The sequence below is a fragment of the Thamnophis elegans genome, chromosome 2 (assembly GCF_009769535.1).
Source record: "Thamnophis elegans isolate rThaEle1 chromosome 2, rThaEle1.pri, whole genome shotgun sequence".
NCBI lineage: Eukaryota > Metazoa > Chordata > Lepidosauria > Squamata > Colubridae > Thamnophis > Thamnophis elegans.
The window spans coordinates 7765336-7793036 of NC_045542.1; the positions used below are offsets into that span (position 1 = coordinate 7765336).

Consider the following 27701-nt stretch of genomic DNA (forward strand, 5'->3'; position numbering starts at 1 on the left):
GGTTCGTTAAATCTACCGAACCGGTTAGAAGAGGTTCCACCAGTGGACCCGGAAAGCAGGCCACACCTACAGAAAAGGTTCCAAAAATTTTTGAAAGCCACCACTGACACACACATACACACACACAGACTCACACAGAGAGAGAAAGAGAGAAAGGAAGAAATAAAGAAAAAAAGAAAAAAAGAAAGAAAAAGTGAGATGAAAGAAAAAAGGAAAAAGGGACAGAGAGAAAAGGAAGGAAAGAGAGAGAGAGAGAGAGAGAGAGAGAGAGAGAGAGAGAGAGAGAGAGAGAGAGAGAGAGAGAGAGAAAGAAAGAAAGAAAGAAAATACATGGCCGGCAAGCCACTCCCACCAAGTCACATGGCTGGCAAGCCACTCCCACAAAGGAGGCCACACCCACAGAATAGGTTCGAAATTTTTTTGAAACCCCACCACTGAGTTCAAGGGACTTGCAGGAGTCTTCTCCAGCACCATTGTTCAAAGGCCTCAATTGTTTGGCACACTCAGCCTTTCTTATGGTCCAACTTTCACAGCCATCCATTGCAACTGGGAAAATCATAGCTTTGACTAAACACACTTTTGTTGGTAGGGTGATGTCTCTGCTTTTTAGTACGCTGTCTAGATTTGCCTTGCATAGCACAATGAAGATATAGGTTACGCCGTGCAGGGCCACCCAAGACGAACAGGTCATAGCAGAGAGCTCTGACAAAATGTGATCCACGGAGAAAGAGGAAAATGGCAACCCACTCAAGTATCTTTGCCATGAAAACCCCATGGACAGTACCAAAACACAAATAAAGTATTTAAAATTCAGAATTAAAAGGCGGGATGGTGGTGGTCTTCAAGGGATTAACCAGCCCCATGTTTGCATGTAGCTCTGGGGGCCCTAAGCTACCTAGTTAGTAAACTGGGTCTTTTCTGGAAGGGCAAGAGAGTGGGGGCCTGTTTCAACCCTCGAGGGAGAATGTTCCAAATGATTGGGGCAATGACAAAGAAGACTCTCTTCCTGGACTCTTGTCAGCTGAAATTGTTTAATTGATGGGGTCCACAGGATGTCTGACCAGCTGAGATGGGCCAATGCAATAGCGTGCAATAGAGCACACAGGGTTTCAAAGCTCGTAACGAAACCTTGAATTGGACCCAGAAGCAAACCAGCACCCAACGCAGCTCAAGCAAATATATCGACAAGATGCCAGACTCGGGGAGGCTGGGCTAGAGACTCATTATATCCTTTTTGCAAATGGATCTGAGGCTCAAGATTGTGACCTTTAGAGAATACAAATTGTGAAGTTATTCCAACTTCTATCCTTCATGCAAGAACACAACCTGGTGTGTGTATACACTACTTTCACCTCCAATTTCCCCCCCCCCCACAGTTTGGGCTGAGAAAGGTAATGTCTGTCCAGAGTCACCAAGGAGCTTCTTGACATAATTTCAAACGTATTCTTTTTAAAAAGTGGCAATGTCTTAGATTTGTCATTTACTTAGATTATACCCCTTTCTTTGGTCGATTTAACCACTCACAAATGCATAGCCTCACTTTTTCACGGCTACTTTCCCTATATATTATTGTAGGAAGTTATCACCCAGCCCTCTCCCAGAAAAATGAAATATGCTAGGAAATATTGAAAAGGCAGAATATTTCTCTGGATGTGAAAAGAAACATGTTTTAAAAGACAGAATAGCTGCCTGTAACTTCCTGCCCATCCCAACTTTGTCAATGGGCCAGTAAGAAAGCCAAGCTAGTCCCTTTACATAATAAAGGCTTCTCCACTTCAGCTGGGGATGGGATTAAAGCATGATAATATTGGCCCCAACTGACCACATGGCATCTGAGAACTCAACCAAACCTGGATTCAAAACACAACCTACAGAGCTGCCCCTGCATGGCCCCATGAGAGTCTGACAACCAATCAGAATACATGTCTTACACAGGAACAGGAAACAGAGAGGTGGGACTAAACAGGGTATAAAAAGTCTAGCAAGCCCCTTCCTCAACCTTTTCTCTTCTTCTCCACCAACATTGAAGCATGTGGTCAACTTTTCTGTTCAGGGCTCAAGCCACGTGGTCCTGTCCAACAATAAACCATCTTTCCAAGCAGCCTCCATGTCTCCAGTGTCTTTTCCCCCACTTGGAGCCGAACCCAGAAGGACATTTCTTTCATCAATATATCATTCAATTTCTGGTTGCCAAGGATTGGTTGAACTGATAATCAATGAAAGCACTTCTCAGAGGAATGAATCTGTCTCCCCCCACCCACCTTAGTTTTCTTTAGTCCAAAGGGGCGGGGACAATGCAAGACCTTCTTAACCTGGTCATGAGCGAAGAACCAATCGAATGGAATCATACATGAATTAAAAAACGATTCCACGGGGGGGGGTGGAGGGAGAGAAGAGAAGAGTAAGCCGAGTACTCATTGGCCAGCATGACCAGTTCTAGGCAAGCCCTGATTGGATACTGAAGAAACCTTCCTTAGGCAGGTTTTCCTTAATTGGAGAAGAGGGTGGCACAATTACCAGAATATTTGTCGGGATTGGCTAGTGGCCTTTCCGTCTCTGACCCGGTATTGGCTGCGTAGCGGAGATGAGCACGTTCTCTCTCCCCCCCGCCCCCAGCTACTCACGTCTTTTTCCCGGGGCAACGTACCTTGATGGTCGTAACTAGCGCGTGAGCCGAGGAAGGGTCGCTGCTGTCACTATGAATATCCGGAATGCGCGGGTTCGAGTCTGGGGCTGGCAAAAGGGGTGGGGGTGGGGAGGCGTGTGGGGGTGGGGTGTTGTTCACGAGGTGCTCTGGGGCGAATTTTCTTTGAGGTAAAGGCTACGTAGAGAAGGCTTATTGTTTAATCCTTCCCCCCCCCCTCCCTAGTTAATGAAGATTAAAGCGTGGGAGCTCTTTTGTTCCTCCTAATGGCCGCTGCGCATTTCTTGCTGAAGGGACTTCAGTCGGTCACTTCCAGATTCTTGTGGGATATTAATTGAACATTTTAAAGTCGGTTCTTCTGCTGGCTAGGCCTACCCAGATTCTGCGTTGGTGGTGGCCAACAATCTGGTCTCAGGGAAGGAGCCTAAAATGAGCCCCGCAGGAGGAGGTGATAGCTGTGGGGATCAGAGTGGTAGAAACTTGTTAGGAGCAGTAAATCTCCATGATTTAGGACTTGCCTGCAACTCATATGTGTTATCTGGCTCCTGACCAAAATTAAATGCTGGATAATATATATATATATGTGTGTGTGTGTGTGTGTGTGTGTGTAACAAAGGCAACAGTAAAAATATTGGAAGTAGTGATCTTCCTCCCATATTTGGGCATACCGGGGGTTGTAACTCATATATATATGAATAAATATATATATATTTATTTAGTGTCACAACCCCTGGTAAGCCCCAATTATGGGAGGAAGCTATCTGTCAATCAGCTCGTCAAGAGTCCATCACGACAGAAACCCAATATTTTTACTGTTGCCTTTGTTACACATTTTGTGTTATATTTGTGCTGATAAATAAATAAAGGGAGACTAGTATAGATCTAGTTCAAGCTATTTAGCTCTCATCAGCTAGCCATACCCTTAGGGTTAGCACAGGTTCGAATCCCAGTAAGGGTATGGCTTTATTTATTTATCAGCACAAATAAAAACACATATATATATATATATATATATATATATATATATATATATATATATATATATATATATATATAACACATTTATTATCATTTTTATTATACAATTGTATCACAGCGGCCAGTTGTTTCGCCGGATTTGGCATTGGTTACTAGTTGGGCCCCACCCAGGGGCCTAGGACGTTGTAACGTATTTTCGTAATATGCGTGCAGGTCCAAGCAGTGCGGTTTTTTGCATTTGCCTGATGGTGATTTTGTCAATTTTTAACTGTTTTAAATGTAATTCCAGTGCTTTTGGAATAGCACCCAGTGTGCTAATTACCACTGCTGGTTTGTGCCATAATAAATAAAAATAGATAAATAAATAAATAAATAAAAAACAAGGTTACAATCATAGACATTGCAATACCAGGTGATAGCAGCGTCGATGAGAAGGAATGTGAAAAAATCACAAAATACCAGGACTTAAAAATCAAAATTCAACAACTATGGCACAAACCAGCAGTGGTAATTCCAGTGGTAATCGGCACACTGGGTGCTATTCCAAAAGCACTGGAATTACATTTAAAACCGTTAAAAATTGACAAAATCACCATCAGTCAAATGAAAAAAGCCGCACTGCTTGGATCTGCACGCATATTACGAAAATACGTTACGACGGCCTAGGCCCCTGGGTGGGGCCCGACTAGTAACCAATGCCAAATCCGGCGAAACAACTGGCCGCTGTGATACAATTGTCTAATAATAATTGTTATTGTTGTTATTATTTGGCTGTTAACAGTTCGTAGCTGGTGACAGCCATTATTACAGTCAGTTTGATCCAAAAAGATGATTTTAATCAATGGGCAAGTTTCTGTTCCTAAAGTCAGCACTGTGTTGTGCTTAGAAAAACAAGGCCTGAAATAGACAGGGACACCTTGCTGAATGCCCCACTTTTTGGCACTGCCCTATGTTGCCTTTGATTGCAGAAAATCCAGTCGTTTATTTCAGCCTGAGCAGGCTCCTCTTGTGGGAATGAATTGCTGCCTCTTTTTTTTTTCCCTGTCTCAATTTTTATTCCTTTTTTCACTTATCAGCCCGAGGACCTGATGAACATGCAACATTGCAATCTCCTTTGCTTGCCCGAGAATTATCAGATGAAATACTATTTTTATCACGGACTCTCGTGGCCACAGGTGATTCCTTTTACATTTATATCCTTACTCATTTGTGAAGAATATTGAAAGCTAAGGGTTGAGCCTGATCTCAAAGGGGTCTGGTGCAAGTTTCTTCTACACCGTATTTTCCTTCGTCTTGTCTTTTTTTTGATTTGGCATTGGAAACTGATACAGTACAGATAGTCCTTGACTTACAACAGATTGTTCAGTGACCAAAGTTACAATGGCACTGAAAAAAGTGATTTATGATTGTTTTTCACACTTAATGACCATTGCAGCATCCCCATGATCATATGATCAAAATTCCCATGCGTGGCAATTCACTCAAATTTATGATTGTTGCTGTATCTTGGGGTCATATGATCACTTGCATTCTTCTGACCAGCAAAGCCAATGGGGAAACCAGATTCACTTAACAACTGCAGCAGTGATTCGCTTAAGAACTGCATCAAAATGTTGTAAAATGGGGCAAAATTCACTTACCGTATTTTTCGGAGTATAAGACGCACCAGAGTATAAGACACACCAAGGTTTTGAAGATGCAATTTTTTTTAAAGTAGGTAGGTAGAGGGAGAGAGAGGGAGAGAAAGAAAGACAAATTATATATATATATATATATATATATATATATATATATATAGATAGATAGATAGATAGATGATAGATAGATAGATAGATAGATAGATGATAGATAGATAGATAATAGATAGATTAGATAGATAGATAGATAGATAGATAGATGATAGAGAGAGAGAGAGAGAGAAATACAGTAGGTAGGTAGGGAGAGTGTGTAGGTAGGTAGAGGGATAGAGAAATAGAAAGAGAGAGAAATACAGTAGGTAGGGAGTGTGTGTAGGTAGGTAAAGGAATAGAGAGAAATAGAGAAATACAGTAGATAGGTAGGGAGAGAGAGTGGGGAGAGAGAGTAGGTAGGTAGGTAGGTAGGTAGAGGGAGAGAGAGAAAGAAAGAGAAATACAGTAGATAGGTAGGGAGAGAGAGTAGGTAGGTAGATGTTTCCAGGTGTATTTATCCATGTACTGGAGAAGGAAATCGCTGACAAACCTTAAGACTTGGTTTCTGCTGGCACAGCTTTTGATCAATGTAATTCTCATCAGTTAAAGAGCTTTCCAAAAGGAAAAAAAAAGTTTTTGCCCTCTGCAAACCTCTGAAAAACAGTCGGGTTTTTGCGAAAACAGGCCCGTTTTTTGTCAAAAAAATTACATGCCTAGCCTTATGGAGGCTTATAGAGTGCTTGCTGGGTGGGTGGGTGGGGGACAAAAAAATCCCAATTGTTTCTCATTTCTGCCCTCCCCAGCCCCCAGGAGCTCTCTGAAAGCCTTCATAAGGCTATGCACAGCCATTTTGATGAAGGAGGTGGGGCTTTGGGAGGCAAAAAATGCTGTATTCGATGTATAAGATGCACCCAGATTTTCAGCCTCTTTTTTGAGGGAAAAAGCTGCGTCTTATACAGTAACTTTCACTTAGCAACATAAATTTTGAGGACTACCTGTGATGCCTCTTCAGAAAACCAGTCTGATCCAGGCTTTCCAAGTATATATGTGTCCTTCCTCAGCCTCAATCTGCCATGTCTGTTGCAACTTTCAGATGGCCATTGTTTTCAGTAAGTTGTGTAGCATATTTTATTGATAGTAATACTTCATTCTGAATCCTTAGAATTCCTCTTGGCACTTTGACCATAAACAAAAGTACTTCATATTTTAACCTTGGAAATTATTCTTTTGATTAGCTAGCTGTATCTTTAGTGATATGGGAACAGTTGACAGAAAGGAATTTCAAGTGAACTAATTTTATGAAAGACTACAAATGTAATAATATATATGCATAAAATATATTATGATTATTTAGCAAGTATATCAATAAAGTACAATACAATGCAATAGCAGAGTTGGAAGGGACATTGAAGGTCTTCTAGTCCAACCCCCTGCCTAGGCAGGAAACCCTATACCGTTTCAGACAAATGGCTATCCAACATCATCTTAAAGACTTGGAGCATTCACAACTTCTGGAGGCAAGCTGTTCCACCGATTAATTGTTCTAACTGTCAGGAAATTTCTCCTCAGTTCTAAGTTGCTTCTCTCCTTGATTAGTTTCCACCCATTGCTTCTTGTTCTACCCTCAGGTGCCTTGGAGAATAGTTTGACTCCCTCTTCTTTGTGGCAACCCCTGAAATATTGGAACACTTCTATCATGTCTCCCCTAGTCCTTCTTTTCATTAAACTAGACATACCCAGTTCCTGCAACCGTTCTTTATATGCTTTAGTCTCCAGTCCCCTAATCATCTTTGTTGCTCTTCTCTGCACTCTTTCTAGAATCTCCACATCTTTTCTACATCGTGGGGACCAAAACTGAATGCAAGTGTGGCCTTACCAAGGCCTTATAAAGAGGACGTTGGTCTTACCTGAACGTCTATTTTCTGATGGGAGGAGGGAATGGTCACACGTGGGTTTTATCACAACCTGATTGGTCCAAGGCTGAGAGGAAATCTATAAATACCGGTGCCTGTCCATTGCTAGCCCAGATTCTCGAACATGAACGGTACAACTGAAAAACAAGAAACAACACAACAAACCCCGGGAAACACCCCCCGGGCCCTCCCCTTGGCCCCAACAGACAGAACTCAGGGCGGGTTGTGACCATTCCCTCCTCCCATCAGAAAATAGACGTTCAGGTAAGACCAACGTCCTTTTTCCAGAATGGGAGGAGGGAATGGTCACACGTGGGACATACCCAAGCTAAAGTCCCAGGGAGGGAGAACAGGAACTCTAGGAACCAAGGGGAGCCTCAGCTGCCACCCCCTGTAGGACCCTACGACCGAAAGATGCGTCCGCCGACGCGAAAGCATCTAGACGATAATGCCGGATGAACGAGGTTGGAGTGGCCCAGGTAGCCGCCCGGCAGATGTCTTCAAACGGGGCCCTCGTGGCCCACGCTGCCGAGGTTGCCGCGCTCCTTGTAGAGTGCGCCGTGACGCCTGATGGAACCGGCCGCCCTGAGGCCACGTAGGCCTCCGAGATGGCCTGACGCAGCCAACGGCCGATGGTAGCCGAGGACACCCTCGAACCCAGAGCTCCAGGTAGGAAGGAGACGAACAAGGCCTCCGACTTGCGGAAATCCTTGGTCCGCCGGAGGTAGATCCGCAAGGCACGGCGGACATCCGGACGATGCCAAAGACGCTCCCTGTCAGTGGACGGACTCGGGCAGAAGTCAGGCAGGACGATCTCCTGAGCCCTGTGAAAGGGGTATTTACTTTGGGGACGAATGCCGGGTCAAGGCGAAGGACCACTCTGTCCTGGTGAAAATGACAGAGGTCGTCCTTACAAGACAGGGCGCCCAGCTCGGATATACGCCGGGCGGAAGTGATGGCCACCAGGAAGACCACCTTCAGTGATAAGAAGCGCAAGTGCACCGAGCGGAGAGGTTCAAACGGAGCTCCCGTTAAGGCCTTGAGGACAAGCGGAAGATCCCATGTGGGGAATCTATGAACGGGGGGAGGCCTGAGATTTGCCGCCCCCTTGAGGAACAGCTTGACCAGAGGAGACTGGGAAAGAGAAGAAGATCCCGCCCCCCCCAAGACCGAGGACAGAGCCGCCACTTGGCGACGCAAGGTGTTTTGCGAGAGCCCGTCCTCCAGGCCCTTCTGAAGGAAATCCAAGACGTTGGGGATGGTGGCTCTGTCGGGAGGGATGCCCTTGGGGGAGCACCAGCGGACGAACGCTGCCCAGGTGGAGTTATAAATGCGGGTCGTTGAGGGACGACGGGCCGCCTCGATGGTGCGAATGACCCCGGAAGACAGATGAGCCCCCCTTAGAAGCTGCCGTTCAAGAGCCAAACGGTCAGCTGAAGCCACTGAGGCTCTGGGTGAGTCAGGGCCCCCTGCCGTAAGACCACCTCCCCCTGCGGAATCCTCCACGGGGAAGTCACCGACAGCTGAACCAGGTCCGCAAACCAGGGTCTCCTGGGCCAAAACGGGGCCACCAGAATGACCAGGGCCCTTTCCGTTACCACCTTCCTGACGGTCCCCGGGATGAGTGGAATGGGGGGAAAGGCATAGAGAAGGCCCGGGGGCCACCGGCTCCTGAGGGCATCCGTGCCCTCCGCCGAGCTGGATTGGAAACGGGTGAAGAAACGCGGGAGTTGTGTGTTCTCGGGAGACGCAAACAGGTCCACCCGGGGGGACCCGAACCGACGACAGATCTCCCGGAACAGCGACGGGTGAAGTTGCCACTCGCCGTTGTCCAGAGTTACTCGACTGAGCCAGTCCGCCTGGACGTTGGAGAGTCCCGAGATGTGCTCCGCCACCAGGGACTGTAAGTGTTTCCCCGCCCATGACCCCAATCGCAGAGCCTCCAGCCAGAGGGCTCTCGAGTGGGTCCCGCCCTGACGATTGATGTGCGCCTTGGTGGCCACATTGTCCGTCAGGAGGAGAACGTGGCTCCCTTCCACCGAGGAGCGAAAGTGACTCAGAGCCAGACGCGCGGCCTTCAGTTCCAGCCAATTGATGTTGTGACGGAGGTCCGAGGCCGTCCATCTGCCCTGAGCCATCCGAGAGCCCACCAGGGCCCCCCACCCGAACAGACTCGCATCCGTGGTGACGGTCACCCTGTTCGGCTCCCAGAACAGACACCCCCGCTGGATGGCCGGGGAGAGCCACCACACCAGGGATGCACGGACCCCCGTCGAGATGCGGAGAGTCCGAAGGGAATTGCTCATTTGTCCCCTCTGATAGGGGATAAGCTCCCATTGAAGGGGCCGAAGATGGAGTCTGGCCCACGGGACAATCCCTATGCAAGAGACCATCTTGCCCAATAACTGCGACAGAGAGAGGATGGAAACGGAGCGCTTTGTGCGAACGCTCTCTGTCAGCCGACGAAGGCTGACCTGCCTCTCCTGAGACAGACGCACCTCCCCCAACTTGGAATCTATGACTGTCCCCAGATGCAGAATGCGAGTGGAGGGAGTGAGATGGCTCTTTTCGAAGTTTACCGAGAACCCCAGGGCCTGGAGGCTTCGAATGGTAATCTGAAGATCTGAAACGGCCTGAGACAGGGAGCCCGCCTGAAGCAAGACATCGTCTAAATAACATTGGAGGCGGACCGGGACCGATCTCAGATGGGCCGCCAGAGCCGCCAGGACCTTTGTGAAGGTCCTCGGGGCCGAGGCCAGGCCGAAGGGAAGAGCCCTGTACTGGTAATGGTGGGGCCCATGGGAGAACCTCAAGAACCGGCGATGAGCGGGCAGGATGGGGATATGAAGATAGGCCTCCGTGAGATCCACGGAGGCCAGGAAATCGCCTTTCCTGATGCCCTGAAGGATGGACTTGAGCGATGACATTTTGAACCGCCTGTAGACCAGAAACCTGTTCAGGCGCTTGAGGTCTAGAATTGCTCTCCAACCCCCCGTGCTCTTCGGGACCACGAAGAGATTTGAGTAGTGGCCCCGGCCCCGTTCCCCTGCGGGAACCGCCTCCACCGCATGGATTTCGAGGAGGTGGGCGATCGCCTGACTCATCAGGCGGCGGCGCTCTCGACTCCGGGATGGAGGGAACGACCGAAAGAGATTTGGAGGAGTGGAGAGAAATTCTAACCTGAGCCCGTAACGAACCGTGGCTCGAACCCAGGCGTCCGACGTGATGTCGTCCCACCGGTCCGCATAAAGAGCGAGGCGGCCGCCGATGGGATGACTCGGGTTCGAGTCACTTCCCCCTGCGGAAGGGACGGCCGCCTCCCCCCCGAAAGGGCCGCCGAGCCTGGCCCTGGAAACGGCTCCTGTCCTGGAAGGGCTGCCCCAAGAAATGCCTGTCAGAAGAGAAAGAAGAGAAGCGCTGGTTATAGCCGAAGCTAGGGGCCCTATACCGTTGCCTACGGAAGGGACGTGACTTGTTCTCGGCCTTCTTAGCCGTGGAGGGTAGGACCTTCTTCTTGTCCTTATCCTCCACGAGGATGCGAGTAAGGGCCTCCCCGAAGAGATCGGGCCCCTTGAAGGGGGCAGCCGCCAAATCCCATTTGGCTTTGTTGTCCATTTGCCAATGGCGCAACCACAGGAGCCTACGGGAGGTGACCGAGGTGGCCAGGGCGCTAGAAGCAAACTTGACCGTGTCCAAGGTCGCGTCAGCTGAGAACTGACACGCCACCAGAATCTTGACCAGATCCTGATGGATCCGGTCCTCCTGTATGGGAATGCGTGCCTGCAGCTTCTTGAGCCACATGACCGTGGCACGATTAAAGTAGGAAGCCGAGGCCGCCGCCTTAATGGCCCACGCTGTGGCGTTGAAGTTCTTCCGCAAAGTAAGCTCTGCGCGCTTATCCTCCGGCTTCATCTTATCTGCCGCATCGCCCGACACCACCGGGGAGGAGGACACCAATGCGGCCACAGGGGTGTCAACCGTCGGGAGCTGAATGGCCTGAGCAAAGGTTTGCTCCATGTTATAATGCCGACGGTCGGTACTGCCTGGAGAAGAGAAATTAGAAGGTTTAGCCCACTGGTCGGTCAGAACCTCTAGGAACAAGGGAGGGGCAGGGATCTCTTCCTTGTTGGTGGCCGTGGCAGAGAACATGACCATGTCGGGATCCCTTGGGGGGGGCACAGAGGGATCCCCAGTTCCGACCTTGGTGGTGTGTCTCGCCTTATCCAAGAGAACTTTAAACAAGGCGGGCATAAATAGGACCTTGGAAGAAGGCTCCTCCGAAACAGTGGTATTCTCATCATCTGAGAATCCCATCTCCTGGGGTAACTCCCCCCCACCCAGGAAGGAAGCCTCACTGATCATGGAAGGGGAGGAAGCCCGACACTGAGCCCTGTTCAGCCCCCCATGCCTAGAGTAAAGGGAGCCTTTGTCCCGCTGGGCAATGCCCCGAGTGATGGCTGCCGAAATAAGCCTCTTAATCCCTTCAGGGAGATTATCCAGATCCTCCACATCCACATAAGTAGAAGCAGGGCCCTGAGGAGCCAACCTTTGGGGGGAACAGGGGCCTCTGGACGTGCCCTCCAGAGGATCATCTATGGGGGATGGAGAACGCCCCCTCCTGGAGAAGGCCCGCGACCTACCAGGGGAGCTGCATGAAGAAGCCGGGCTAAAACCTCTAAGTAGAGACCTTTCTGAAATGGGCCTAACAGGGGACCTGGATCTGTCCCCAGATAAAGGCTTGGAGGGCTGGGCCTGCCTTTCTGCCCTGGCAAAGGTCCTTTCCAGCGCCCTATGGCGAGCTGCCTCATCCCTAGAGACAGAACTGGAGGGGCGCCTTGAAGAAAGGGATCTCTGAGGGGGAGCCCTCCCCCCCACCTCCTGATCCAGGGCCTCCTCACTCCCAGTAGGGCCTGCCCCTTGTCCCTGGGGAATCTCCGCTCCCTCGTCCATGCCCCACTCACGTGTCCGACGAAAGGAGCAGGAATCGGCCTCCAAAGTCCCCCTGAGACCAGGGCCTGAAGCCTGTGGGGAGACCTAGGCTCAAGGCCTCTCACTAGGCCGCACTAGGCCCGTCGATAAGGGCCAGGCCTCACGCACGTGGCAGCCTCCAAAATGGCCGCCGGAACGCCGTGCGCGGGAGAAAAGGGCTGGAAATAATCACCAGCAGCCCAGCCAGGCTTTTCTAGCCGGCTTCACTTTAAAATGAGCAGGGAGAACAGCTCTCCCCCCCTGCTCTGTCTCCCCGGCAACACAAACAAAGGAAGCCTGCAGCGAGGGCCCCCTCCGGAGCGATCTGCTCGCTGGAGCCTCGAGGCTTAAGTTTCTCTTTCACTTTCCTGCTGCAAAAAACAGCCTCTTCAAGAAGTTTGAACGAAGCAGTTTGAATGGAACCGCACCCCCGCACCCGGGGACGGGCAAAGGTTCCTGGCCTGCGGGGGGGAGACTAGTGCCCCACTGGGCCCTCCCCCAGCCGCCCGAGGCAGAGATCTGTCCCTTGGGGCCGCAGCAGATCAATTTAGAATTTAAATTTAAAGTGCCCAATTAGCCAAATAGGAATCAGACTGAATAGAACTCACCCAAAAGGAGAAAACAAACAGAACCTATCCAACTACTCTACAGCTTGGACCAGGCTGAGAGAATCTGGGCTAGCAATGGACAGGCACCGGTATTTATAGATTTCCTCTCAGCCTTGGACCAATCAGGTTGTGATAAAACCCACGTGTGACCATTCCCTCCTCCCATTCTGGAAAATGGTATTAACACTTCACGTGATCTTGATTCTATCCCTCTGTTTATGTAGCCTAGAACTGTGTTGGCTTTTTTGGCAGCTGCTGCACACTGCTGGCTCATTTAAATGGTTGTCCACTAGGACTCCAAGATCCCTCTCACAGATACTACTATTGAGCAGGATACCACCTATGCTGTACCTGTGCATTTCGTTTTTCTTGCCTAAATGTAGAACCTTACTCTTTTCACCATTGAATTTCATTTTATTAGATAGTGCCCAATGTTCAAGTTTGTCAAGATCCTTCTGTATTTTAAGCCTGTCTTCTGGAGTGTTGCCTATTCCTGCCAGCTTGGTGTCATCTGCAAATTTGATGAGTTCCCCATTTATTCCCTCATTCAAATAATTGATGAAGATGTTGAAGAGTACTGGGCCTAAAACAAAGCCTTGGGGTACTCCACTGCCTACTTCCCTCCATGTAGATGCAGTTCCATTCAGGACTACATGTTGAGTGCGGTTGGTCAGTCAGTTACGAATCCATCTGGTGGTGATGCTGTCTAACTCACATTCCTCTAGCATTTATCTAGCAGTAGGTTATGGTCTATCTTATCAAATGCCTTACTTAGTCTGGCATGATCTGTTTTTGACAGATGTTGGCTTTTGGCTATTACTTTGTTTACTTCTAGGTGTTCGCTAATTCGTTGCTTGATTATCTTTTCCAGAATCTTTCCTGATATTGAGGTCAGGCTGATAGGTCTATAGTTTCCTGGATCTATTTTTTCCTTTTTTGAAGATGGGAACCACATCAGCTCTTTTGCAGTCCTCTGGCAGTTCCCCGGTGCTCGAAGATCTCTGAAAGATATAGTTCAGTGGTTCTGAGATCTCGTCTGCCAGTTCTTTCAGAACCCTGGGGTGTAATCTGTCCGGTCCTGGTAATTTGAACTCGTGTAGGGTAGACAGGTGCTCACTTACCATTTTCTTACATATTTCAATTTGTGTTCTTAATCTGATCTTTGTGGTGCTGTTTTTGATAGGTTGGACTGTTTTATCCCTTTGTGTAAAGACAGATGCAAAAAATGAGTTAAATCGTTCTGCTTTCTCCCTGTTGCTAACAGGTTAACTAGTAGTCTAAAAAAGTCAAATTTTAAGCTGACTAGTTTGACTTCTCTAGGAAAAAGTAGTAATTTGGATGAATCCCTTTGGTTTCTGCATTCTTTTCCAAGGTGTGTCTAATCTCCTCATTGTTCTCTCCAGCTCTCCTACATTGCTGAAGATGAGAATGGCAAGATTGTGGGCTACGTGCTAGCTAAAATGTGAGTATGTGCCCTGATTGGATGATTTTAATGGGTGCGCACTACAGATAAAACATGTTTGCAATCTTTTATGCTGCAGCAATGAAAGGTTTCAAGCTATGATTTTATCATACATTGTGTATATTTGCGTTTGTATATTTAAATTCTAAAGCTGCATAACCTCATTTTCTTCTTACTGATGAATAGTCATGAGCTTGAAAATAGAAGGGATTTTAAGAATGAATGAAATATTGCAGGATTGCAAGGGTAGATTACAGGAGGATCACAAAACAGTTACATTTGTGGGTTTTTTTTTAACAATCCCCAGGTCTTCTACGACACTCATTACAGTTTTACTAGATCTTTGTTGATTAATAAGGAGAGCTGCAGATTTAGAGAATAATTTATAGAGTTTATAGAAAATGGAATGAGGTGTGGAATGAAAATGTATTCTAGGAGGCGGTTCCACCACAAAACCGCGAAGCCCTTATCCGCGCCGACATAAGTGCAGAGGGCAAATCCGCGCCGTTCGAAGCGCTAAGGAAAAACGCGATCCTACCGCGATGACATAATCGCGGAGGGCAAATCCGCGCCTTCCGAAGCACTCAGCACTCTAAACCTAAACCTAACCCTAAAACAAACCCTAAAACAAACCCCTAAACCTAATATCCTAACCCTTACCTTAATGTAAATCGGCTTTCTGCCGCCGTGCTGTTTTAAAGCGCCCTTCTGCCGCCGCGCTGTTGTCGCGGCGGTGATGACACGCGGTGATGACATCGCGGCTTTAGCGACGCGGTTTTATCACCGCTATTTTGACGAGCGCGGTTTTGTCGTGCCACGCTAGGAGGCACTGATAAGTTGTTAAATGTTGAATATACTTGCTAGGAATAAAGGGGAAAGTTTTTTTTTAACTATCTTTTTGAAGATTTTTTTTCCCTTCTACATTTGAAAATATTTTTTTTCTTTTTTGTATTAGATTTTTATATTATTTGGGCTTGGTTGTTTTCCTGCAGCTGTTTCTTTGCCAGGGTAGATAGTATCAGTGTGTAGGATTGTGAGAACAATACAAGCAAATGCAATTTCTAGCTTTTTGTTGCATTTTGTGGATTGTTTTTGTTTTTTAAATAATACAATCAGTGGATTAAGTGTATTGGAGTATTTGGCTTCTTTGTTTAGAGATATTTCAATCTTTCATCTCAGATCTCTTATTAGTCTCTGGCATTTTCACATATGGAATTAAAAAAAACAATGTGTAGGCGCTATTTCCTCCTTCCACCTTATTGTTTGCTTAGCTACAGGTAATCCTCGACTTACAACTGTAGTTGAGCTCAGTATTGCAGTTGTAAATTATGCCAGTTTTTAAACGAGTCATCATGTGACCACAGCTGATTTTGCAAGCTTTTCTTTTGTGGTGGTCATTAAGTAAATTCTACAGTTGTAATGTCATCATTTACAGTGAGCATTTTTTGTTGGGAGACTGGAAATATATGGATTGCAACAAAAATGTGCAAATCGTGATCATCTGATCGTGAGATGCTGTGAACAACCATTGATATGGGCCAGTTGCCATATGCCCAGAATGCAATTATGTGACTATGAGTTGTCCCTTGGCTTTTGGAACTTCAAATTCAGGTTATAAATCGTCCTCGAGAAGTCTGTTGTAACTTCAGATGATTGCTAAGTGACCAGTTTAGTTTAGTTTAGTTTAGTTTATTTGTCTTGTATGCCGCCCACTCCCGAAGGACTCCGGGCGGCTCACAATAGACAAGGGAAGGGGGATAAATAGACAAAACAACACTTTAAAAATATGCAACATTCACAGTTTCTGTGGGGCTGGATATATCACAAGCCCCCCCAGCCTGCTGGAGCAGCCAGAACTTGGTGGCTTTGCGGAAGGCCGGGAGGGTAGTAAGGGTCCGGATCTCCACGGGGAGGTCGTTCCAAAGGGCCGGAGCTGCAACAGAGAAGGCTCTCCCCCGGGGAGTCGCCAGCCGACATTGGCTGGCAGATGGAATCCGGAGGAGACCTAACCTGTGAGATCTGATCGGTCTATGGGAGGTAATTGGCAGGAGGCGGTCTCTCAGGTACCCAGGTCTGATGTCATGCAGGGCTTTATAGGTAACGACCAGCACCTTGAAGCGGGTCCGGAGACCAATGGGTAGCCAGTGCAGCTCGCGGAGGATAGGTGTAACATGGATGTATCTGGGTGCACCCACAATCGCTCGCGCGGCTGCATTCTGAACTAACTGAAGTCTTCGAACACTCTTCAAGGGCAGCCCCAGTTGTAAGTTAAGGACTATTGGTATGGAAAGTGGTCAGGATGGACACTTTTCTGAAGGAGTTGTGCTGCTGAAAATAACATAGGAAGAAGTTCATGAAAGCAAGAGATGGCTGAGGCAGAGGAGAACAAAGAACAGTCAAATGTTGATTTCTTGTGATAAGAAATACATTCATTTAATTGTAAACTTGCTTTCCATTAGCTAATTAAAGGATGAGGAATTGGTAGACTTACAGAGTTACAGCTCAAGGCATGCCCCATCATTGGTTATCCTGCTGGGAGACGACATTCTTTAGCCTGAGCTAATTTAGGAGTTCAAGGACCAATAGAACAATTTCTAGTCTGCAAGTGGCAGACGCAAGTAATTTTTGTTGTTATTATTTCAGAATGAATACACTAAATAACTTTAATCATAAAGATTTGGATTGACATGCTGGATCTTCTATTATTATATTGACAAAGGACTGGAAGAAGCTACAGGGAACTATATCCTCATTTCACAAGCGAATTGTCATAGGATATAATTAAAAGTATAACTTTGGTATAATTTGGGAGATGAAAGAATCAAAGAAGCTGCTCTTAGTTGTTAAAAAAAAAATCCTAAGAGCTCCCTTTTAGATGAAATAGCTGAAATCTTATAATTGCTCTTGTAATGTGAAACTCCTGAGGCAGAAAAAAGTACAGAGTAAGGTCCCAGCTTCTAATTTAGACACAGCTTTGTTTTACGTAGATACTCTTATATCAGGGATCTAGGAATTGCTGTTAGTTTCATCTGAACCTGTACTTTGATAAACTATGTGTGTGTTTGACTCTTTCTATGTGTGCTTTGAGCTGAAAGATACAGATGAGTAGAAAAAGAGGACAATTCAGGCGATGAATTGTGTTCCTTCAAAATATAGTATGAGGTTTGATTCATGGAGGATAAGATTTTCAAGGCTTACTAGTGAACCTGGCTGTATAAGACCCCTAGCATCAGAGGCAGGATATATTTCAGTATCAGTTACTGGAGACCACAAATGGAAGGGTGCTGAGGAAGGAGGAGCCTACGTCCCTACGAAATGGTCGCCCGATCTCGATGCTCCAAGATCGCCGCCAATACTTTTTTCGCTGGGTGGTCCAATCGGACCTAAACCGTCCCGTAGAGGTGGTGAACAGGAAGACTATGTTCTGCTGATCACAGGGACATCGCAAAGTCCCTGATTGATGCAGGAGAAGGTCTCTCAGCTGGCGTTAAAAGCTCAGCCCCCAGGCTGATGAAATAGGGACGGCTCCAAAACGGAAGGAAACAGAAGAGAAAGTGTTTACAGCTGATGAGGAATTTTTACCCATTTTAAAAGAGCCTGCCTATAAAAAAACTTAAAGCTAATTTAAATCTAAGAATAAAAGAAATAAGTGGTGGAATTAAACTTTGGATGGTTTTGGTAAGTGTGTTATCTTAATTTTTAAACGTTATTTTCATGAATTGAATTTATGCAAACCGTTTGAAATGAATGGATCAAGTTTTCTTCTAAAAATTTTACTATTACTTTCACAACCTAAGGACTAAACTTCTCCTTATTCATCACTACATGTGTCTTTTACTCTTTCTTCTCTATTTCATGTAAGAGTTTGACTTTTTTTTAAACTTGGAATATTAAAAGATACAAAAAGAACAAAGAGAATTGCAACAATTGTAACAACAAAGGGAGAGATAACTGCTACTGAAAGACTGGAAACTTGAATACTGAAAACAAAATATTTTTACTTTCACTACTGATTATTCTGGTCTGGAACTTTAAAGTCTCAGAGTTTGTTTATAGAAAGTGATAAAAAGTAAAACACTATTTGTTTATACAAATGTTCCTTTGAAGTATATCCTTAACCAGAGATCTCATGGTGAACCTAGGTGTAACCTTGTAAAAATCTTCCAAGTTAGAGCAGCAGTGTTTTAACAGCTGGAAACAATGGCTTTTTTCCAACAACAGAGAGAAACTATCAGCTTGCAAGAGATAATATTTGCAATACAGAAATTATCAAATAGATTTGAGAATATGTTTGAAAAATTAGAGCACCTAACAGAAAAATATGATGAAAAGGATGGAGATGCTTATCAAATGGGAGAAATAGAGGGTAGAGTCCCAAGCAATAAAGAGAAAAATGACTGCAAAGAAATCAAATCTGCTGACATCTATGGTGAATGGTTTCTGTCTGGAAATGAAAAAAGTGGAATATGGAAAGGGGAACCAGATGGATGGGAACCCTACCCTAGATGGCAAGACACAGAAGATGAAAAAATAAAAGAACTTAGGGATTTAAAGAGAGAAATTTTATTAGTAACACCATCGATAATAACACTGAAAATTAAAGACAAGCTGATTAAGGAAAAAGAAGGGCATTGAAATTACATGAGCGAATCAATAAACAAGGAGTTACAAAGAAGGGTCCATACAAACTTGATTAAGGAGACGATTAGAGGATTGATGCCACAAATGGCAGAAGACATGAGACTGTTTTGCTACTGGAAAGATACAGGCTGATAGATGAAAGTGTTTAATCTAAAACTAGTTGGACTTAGTGGAATTTAGTGACAATAGATATGGTTAAATAAACAATTGAAAATGATAACAATGTATACATATGTATTGGTATAATAAGTAGTAATTGGATATGAATATTGAATGGTACCTAGGAAAGGAAGATTAGAAATGATTTGGTTACATATAAAGATTAATAAAAAAGAACTAAATTATGATAATGGATATAGTCAAATAAAGGAGATAGTGATAATGTATATATAGGTATGGGTACAACATGGGAAATTGGATGTAAATTGTAAACCGTGATTTGGAAAGGAAGATTAGAAGATTAGATTAGAAGATTGTTACTAAATGTTATTGATGTTTAGCTAGAATAGGCCACAAGAAATAGTGTTATTGGGATACTAGAAATAGCAAATGAGATGCCAGTATGTGGTTATGTCTTGAGTTTTGGTATGTTTTATGATGAAGGACGTTTAAACAATTATAGTCAAACGAGAATGGGGGTAGGATGATGGTAATATGTACAAATATATTTGATTTAAAATACTAGAATTAATAGGAATCATGGGTGACTGTGAAAGAAATGCACGAATTTTTTTTGTAACCAACTGATACACTTTTTACAGTATGTAAAGAAAAAGGATTTTTTGTGTTGTGTCTGTTTTGAAAACTTAAAATAAAAATAATAATAATAAAAAAATGGAAGGGTGCTGGTGGCCTCATAGCCTGCTTGAGAAATGCCTATTGACGATGGTTTGGCCACAGTGGAAACAGAATGCCGAAATAAATGAGTCTTCGATATTGCTGCTTTTATGTTCTGAGGGGCCTGTCTCTCAGCAGCCATATGGGGGGTTATTTGATTTTTGGTTTAATATACAGTCTAAAACAGCCTTGCCAAATTGGAGTTTTTCAGTTGTGTACTGCTACACTTTCCATCATAATGAGGGGGGTGTTGTGTTACTGTTTTACAAATAAAAAGACTACCGGATTGGGAAATACATGTTTTAAAAATGTACACAAAGATACATATAGTTATGTCTGCAATTTGTGGTTGAAACTGAGCTAATATTTACTACTATTTCTAGGGAAGAAGACCCCGATGATGTCCCCCATGGACACATCACATCTCTGGTAATGTTTCTTTGCCTCCTCCCCACTCCCCTCCGCATTTTAACCCTAAGACAGGTCAGGTATTTAAATTAAATAGAAAGCATTGCATTGTCCTGTTACAATCAAACTCAAGTTGGGAGGTGGATCCTTCAGAAGAAATTATGAAAAGTTGCAGAGATAGTGCTGAGAGCTGGTACTTGAGGCTTGACTCACTGTTGAGTAATGACTGAGGGTCATTTTTCTTTGCAATTCTGAGAATACCATTGCACAGAAAGAAGTTGTTTAATTGCCGACAATCAAGTTAGTACCCATTTGGACCACTTTGGTAGATAATGGAGAATAGGGGAAGCCATTTATACCTTTGCTAAGATATTCGGGTCTTTTCCCGTGTAAGATTGAGATTGTCTTGGCAATGATTCGGCGAGGTCTCACTCACCATCTTCAGGCTGGTGTTTTCGGCTTCGTGTTTGTGCGAGTACAGCGTAGTTGGAGCTGCCATCTCTATATAAATCTTGGTGTGTGTGTGTGTGTGTGGAGTGCTGGCTTTGTTGCTGTAAGTGGGTTGATTGGCTGTGTAGTTGCACCCACCAAGATTTATAGAGAGATGGCAACTCCGACCATGCTGTACTGGCACAAGCATGAAGCCGAAAACACCAGCCTGAAGATGGCGAGTGAGACCTCGCCGAAACGTTGCCAAGACAATCTCAATCTTACACGGGAAAACACCCGAATACAACAAGACCAGCATACCTACACCGGTGAAAATCTACGAAAACATACATACATACATACATATGTTTGTTTGTTTGTTTGTTTTCGTAGATTTTCACGAGTGTAGGTATGCTGGTCTTGTTGTATTCGGGTCTTTTCCCGTGTAAGATTGAGATTTTCTTGGCAACGTTTCGGCGAGGTCTCATATATATATATATAGATAGATAATAGATAGATAGATAGATAGATAGATAGATAGATAGATAGATAGATAGATAGATAGATAGATAGATGTCTGTCTGTCTGTCTGTCTGTCTTTGGTTATTCGGGTTTTCTCCCGAATTTCTTCTTAAAAGGAAGAAACAGCCGAGATCTCACATTGCTTCTGGAAGCAAGAAGCCTGAAGATGACGAATGAGACTTTGTCGAAACGTTGCCAAGACACTTCCAATTTTTCGCGGGAGAAAACCCGAATAACCAAAGGCCTACATACTAACACCCGCGAAAACCTCAGAAATACTGAAAACAAAATACTTTTACTTTCACTACTGATATAGATATAGATATATCTATTAGAGTTACAACCCCCGGTATGCCCAAATATAGGAGGAAGATCACTACTTCCTTTCTCTGTCCTTCGGCTCGTCACAAGAGACCATCCAGACAGAAACCCAATATTTTTACTATTGCCTTTTTGTTACATTTGTTGTATTTGTGCTGATAAATAAATAAAGGGAGACTAGTATAGATCTATTTCGAGCTATTTAGCTCTCATCAGCTAGCCATACCCTTACTGGGAATATATATAGATATAGATATAGATATAGATATAGATAGATAGATAGATAGATAGATAGATAGATAGATAGATAGATAGATAGATAGATAGATATAGATATAGATAGATATAGATAGATATAGATATATATATAGATATTAGTATGTAACATCTTTCATTGGCTCTCTTTTTTAAAAATTAAATAATAACATTCATTGCTGTCCCTCTTTGGTAGGCCGTCAAGCGGTCCCATCGTCGCTTAGGGCTGGCTCAAAAGCTGATGGACCAGGCTTCCCGAGCCATGATTGAGAACTTCAATGCTAAGTATGTCTCACTGCATGTTCGCAAAAGGTGAGTTTTCCCGTCCCGTGTCAGATTTATTTGCAGTCTCCTTTAAAAAGGCAAGGCTAAACTTACCATTGTTACCATATAATTGTAAGCTTGGTTAAGAAAGGTAGGCCTTCCATTTTTCATCACCTCTCCCAACATCTGAAGATTGTAGAATGAATGATTCACACAAAATCCACATATTCTGTTCATTTGCACATTGTCACATTGGATAATGTGAGAAAAGGCTATCTACATAAATCCAGTATTTATGGAGAGACATGTCTGGACAAACCAATGTCCATAACTTTGTAAGTAACATTGTCTGCTCTCTCTCATCCATGGTCTTCAGGAGACAGCTGTCTTTTACCACTATGTTGTTTTCAACTCAGTGCAGTTTCTGTTTTCAGTGAGAATTTGAATTACTTGGATTCAGTCCTTATTCTTGGCATGCTCTGATCGGCTTCACAATGAATTGCCAATTGTGGCTCTTGATACCTAAGTTGGATATAAATGTAATGGCCACCAAAAGGTTGATATGCATTGAAAGAGCTCTGTTCTCCTTAGGTGTGGCCGTAAAAGAGGAAAAAGAGTTGGGAATTGGTGGATAGACATGTGGAAAAATTTGCCTCTATTACACAAGTAAAACTCTCCTGGATTATGCCAGGACCCATCCAGTCCAGCATTTTGGGTGACACACTGTATGCAGGTGAAGCTGGGAAGCTTAATAGCAGGGATAGGAAGGCACCAGTTAGCTTCTAAGCAGCTTATGTTTAAGGTATGTTTCCTATGATTGAGGAAATAGTAAGCTTTATGACTAGTAGCTATTAATGGATCAATTCTGTGTAAATGTTAGTTCTCTTTTAAAACCATCTGCATTTTCACTATTGTCTCATCTGAGCAGCAATTTCCAATTTTAATAACAGCAGTAAAAAGAAATAATGAATAGGACCCATTGTATGGGTCTTGCATGTCCTTGCCTTTAGTTTCTGTGGATGATTTCAGGTTCATGATGGTCCCAATCCAAAAACTGGGATCAGTCCAATTTTGTCATTTCTCTTGATTTACATAACTTGCACTTTCTCTCTTCCAGTAACCGAGCTGCATTACACCTCTATTCCAACACGCTCAATTTTCAGTGAGTACCACCAGGATGGAAGGGGGCATGATGAAAGAGTTGTTTGATGTTAGAACATTGTTGGAAATTGATCTTTTGATCTTTTAACTGGATTGCAAAAGACACTTGAGTGGCTCTGAAGGGGTGAGAGTCCCTCAGACTAACTGCTGTGCAAGCTTGTGAGCTCCTTGTTGCTTTCCCTGGAATGAATGAGGGTACCTGGGAGTACATGGGATGGGAATTAATAGGAGATGTAATCCAGTACATATTCAGATAGGAGATATTCTGCGTTTTTAGCATGGTTGATCCCATGCAAAAGTCTTGCCTAGCTGAAGGTTTTATTTGGACAATATGCTAGCAACTGATCTCCTATGTATGTTTCAGCACACAGCATTGTTTATTTTGTACTACTTTATTAACTAGAATTGTATGGATTAAGATATCTGGATTTCTAAAACCTAGTTTTTTTTTAGTACTAAGAAAACATTACGCAAACAAGGAAGAACTTTTAAAATCAGCATCATTCTAAAACCTGCCAGATATAAGAGCCGAGGTGGCGCAGTGGTTAAATGCAGCACTGCAGGCTACTTCAGCTGACTGCAGTGCAGCAGTTCGGCGGTTCAAATCCCACCAGGCTCAAGGTTGACTCAGCCTTCCATCCTTCCGAGGTGGGTAAAATGAGGACCCGGATTGTTGTTGGGGTCAATATGCTGACTCTGTAAACCACTTAGAGGGCTGAAAGCCCTATGAAGCGGTATATAAGTCTAACTATTGCTATTGCTATTGCTATTTTTCTCACTGCCTGAAAATACTTGCCTTTGGAACAGCTGTAGATCTTCTCAGTTTATTGTCTATAATTTATGTTTTGAACATTCCAAAGCATATAAATGCTTTCTCTCAGTAATACTTAAAACAATCCTGTAATGTAGCCCAGAATTTTCTATTACTGGAAGCAGTTCTTGTAAGACTATCACATTGTATTTAAGTACTTAGGTATAAACCTGGGGCTTTGCAGCTTATATTTTTCTGTATTCTGTTGTTCCGGCTGTGAGCAGAGTAGAGGAGACTGTGAAGACTTGCTTTTATTTTTTCAAAAGAGGAAACATGCTTGTTCTTTCCCACAGGATCAGTGAAGTGGAGCCTAAATACTATGCTGATGGGGAGGATGCATATGCTATGAAGCGTGATTTAACACAGATGGCAGACGAGGTGAGCAGAGATTCTGTTGGTGGAAACATGCGGGAGAACATGGCCTTGTTATTTTAAGTCTGAAATTGCTGTTGCCAGCTACTGTGGCCTTACCACACAGTTCAGAATCACCCCTTGTGCAGAAACGGATGGGTAGCCAGCCTGCCTGCCTTCTGGCAGGAACAAAAGCTTCGTTAAAAAAATCAAAACAAATGCTTAACTACATTTGCCTTTAGGACAGCCCAAATACAGGTAATCCTCAACTTACAACAGTTCGTTTAATGACCGTTCAAAGTTACGACCACATTGAAAAAACGTGACTTATGACTGTTTTTCAGTTACGACTTTTGCAGCATCCCCATAATCATGTGATCAAAATTCAGATGCTTGGCAAGTGGTTCATGTTTATGACCGTTGCTGAGTCCCACGGTCATGTGATCCCCTTTTGCAACCTTCTGACAAGCGAAGTCAGTGGGGAAGCCAGATTCACTTAACAAGCGAGTTACTAACTTATCACGTGCAGTGATTCACTTAACAACTGAGGCAATAATTAATATATTTTGCAAATGCCTTGTTGGTTTATAAAAATGGATAAAGACTCTGTTGAATTGATTTTGATTCCTGTTGTCTAAAGGGAAAAAAATGTGCAGGTTGTTTGCTAATAATAGTCTAGGTGGTCCTTGACTTATGACCACAATTGAGTCCAAAATTTATGTTGTTAAACAAGACAATTGCTAAATGAGTTTTGCCCATTTTAATACCTTTTTGCCAGAGTTGTTAAGTGAATCACTACAGTTAGTAACACTGTCACAGTTGTTAAGTAAATCTGGCTTCCTCATTCACTTTGCTTGTCAGAAGGTTACAAAAGGTGATCACATCATGCCAAGACCCTGCAACTGTCATGAGTCAGTTGTCAAGCGTCTGAATTTTGATCACATGACCATGGGGATGCTGCAGCAGTTGTAAGTGTGAAAACAGTCATAAGTCATTTTTTTCAGTGCCGTCGTAACTTTGAACGATCACTAAACAAATAGCTGTAAGTCGAGAACGACTTTGTAGTGGATTTTTTTTCAACTTTGCTGTATAGCTTAGAAAGCCTTGGGATTTCTTAAACATGTACTAACCAAGACCAAGCTTGCTTTTCTTGTCTTAATATACCAGGCAAAGTCAGTCTTGACTTTGAACCTAAAAGAACAAAGAGACATGTGGCTAACAAAATTATTGTGGCATAAACATTTGTGGTCTACAGTACCTTAATTAAACAAGCAGAATCATACACAGAGTTTCATCTTAGGTTTTGATTCTGTGCTGTTAAAATGGGTGGGTGGGTGGAGTCCTGTTTAATAAGATCCGAGGTGGCGCAGTGGTTAAATGCAGCACTGCAGGCTATTTCAGCTGACTGCAGTTCTGCAGTTTGGCTGTTCAAATCTCACCGGCTCAAGGTTGACTCAGCCTTCCATCCTTCCGAGGTGGGTGAAATGAGGACCCGGATTGTTGGGGGCAATATGCTGACTCTGTAAACCGCTTAGAGAAGGCTGAAAGCCCTATGAAGCGGTATATAAGTCTAACTGCTATTGCTATTGCTATTTTGCCTTTCTTAATTTGGCTAAGGCCAAACAATTGACTTCAGACCAGCACATCTGCATTCATCATCAAATTCTTTAGAATCCTTTTACCATGCTTCTCTGTGAAAAGACTGGCTATAGAATTGTGAACAGGGAGAAATAACATTGAAATCAGTCGCCATGGCTGCTTAGATTTTGGCATTCTGTTTATCCTGAAGTATACCATAACAGGATTACCCTTGGAGGCAACATGAGTTCAAAGTTTAATAACATTTGTATGCCGCCCAATCCCATAGGACTCCGGGCGGCTAACAATACAAATAAATCAAAAAGAAGGAAAGGAAAGAAAAGAAAACACACCATGCACTCCATTCCAGATGGGGCTGGACCATATTTTGGGGTCAACAGCCCCAGGCCTGCCGGAACAGCCAGGTTTTAGTGGCTTTAAGGAAGGCCGAGAGAGTGGGAAGGGTCCGCATCTCTGCGGGGAGATCATTCCACAGGGCCGGAGCAGCTACAGAGAAAGACCTCCCCCGAGTAGTCGCCAACCGGCATTGCCCGGCCGACGGTACCCGAAGGAGGCCCAATCTGTGAGATCTTAACAATATGGATGTATTTTGTGTTGCTGATTCCAAGTGTCTTAACAACTGTATAATCATACCTCTCTAATGCCATCCTTGGATAGAACACTCTACTCAAAACAAGCCTATCTTCCTCACAGCTGCGGAGGCAGGTGGAATTGAAAGAGAAGGGAAAGCATTCTGTGCTGGGCTCCATTGAGAACAAGGGCAGTGATCACAAGACTAACCACGTGGGTGACTGTTGCCGGGACGACAGATGCCCAGGGACCCTTGTGGGCACCGGACCCGGAGCTGAAGACAGTGGAGACAGCAAGGACGTCAGTGAGGTCAGTGAGGCTACAGAGAGCACAGATGTCAAGGACAGCTCAGAGGCCTCCGACTCTGCCTCCTAGCAAGCTCTTTGGCTGTGCTCTTCACTTTCCAGCGATTGGACTTGTGTCGTCCTTGGCCAGAGGTTGGACCGCTACAGATGGGATTGGAAATAAAACTTTTGGAACCAGGTGTCTTGTGTTGTGTCTTGTGGAGAAGAAGTCGCCTTGAAAGCTGTGGGTGTGTATATGTGTCTGTCAGTGGTGGGTTTCAAAAATTGTTCAAACACCTACTCTGTGGGTGTGGCCTCCTTTGTGGGAGTGGCTTGCCGCCCATGTGACCGGATGGGAGTGGCTTGCCGCCCATGTGACCGGATATGAAGATGCCGACGACACTTCTCAGAACCACCTTAAATTACCTCACACACAGCACTGGCCTGCATAAGAATATGATGTAAACTTGTTTTTCAAAAGGCATCTTTGGTTTGCGTTAAAACAACTTCAACACACGCAATGTTCTGATTGCACCACAAACGCAGGAGTCATCCTTACCTTTCACAGAGGCACTGAGTTTTATAAATATGAGCATGATAGTGTAGAATAATCATATCCAAGGACCAGTGGTGGGTTTCAAAAATTTTTGGAACCTCTTCTGTAGGTGTGGCCTGCTTTCCGTATCCACTGGTGGAACCTCTTCTAACCGATTCGGTAAATTTGACGAACCGGTTCTACCGAATAGGTGCGAACTGGTAGGAACCCACTTCTGGTGTCTGTCTTGGCTCATTCCCTATCCCCTTCTAGTTAATTGATGCTTCTAGTCAACGGTTGCCACCTTTTATAGAAGTTATGGCCGTTTATCACGAGAGTCTCTTCATGACGGGAGGGCAGCAAACAAATGTAATAAATTTGGAAACTCTTGCAGAAGTGAAAAAGGACTTGTGCAAATTCTTCTGCCATCTTAGCGTGTGCTCCTTTCACCAGTGGAAAAGCTTTCAGCA

At 44.5% G+C, this 27701-nt stretch overlaps 1 protein-coding gene across 1 annotated transcript; it reads left to right on the forward strand.

The window, feature by feature from the left end:
• Nucleotides 1-2594: 2594 nt before the first annotated feature.
• On the forward strand, nucleotides 2595-26896 carry NAA10 (N-alpha-acetyltransferase 10, NatA catalytic subunit). The gene is made up of 8 exons (XM_032211121.1): nucleotides 2595-2719; nucleotides 4699-4797; nucleotides 14185-14243; nucleotides 20105-20150; nucleotides 21853-21968; nucleotides 23038-23082; nucleotides 24186-24270; nucleotides 26536-26896. Exons 1-8 carry the CDS (start codon nucleotides 2699-2701, stop codon nucleotides 26785-26787), a joined length of 723 nt encoding a protein of 240 aa, XP_032067012.1. The 5' UTR covers nucleotides 2595-2698; the 3' UTR covers nucleotides 26788-26896.
• The last annotated feature ends 805 nt before the right edge of the window (nucleotides 26897-27701 follow it).

Excerpts from the sequence above, each read along its gene's own strand:
- NAA10 (XM_032211121.1), top strand. The coding sequence starts at position 2,699 with ATGAATATCCGGAATGCGCGG. Across the intron at positions 21,969-23,037 it reads TCACTGCATGTTCGCAAAAG|TAACCGAGCTGCATTACACC; the intron begins GTGAGTTTTCCC and ends TCTCTCTTCCAG. Across the intron at positions 24,271-26,535 it reads TAACACAGATGGCAGACGAG|CTGCGGAGGCAGGTGGAATT; the intron begins GTGAGCAGAGAT and ends TCTTCCTCACAG.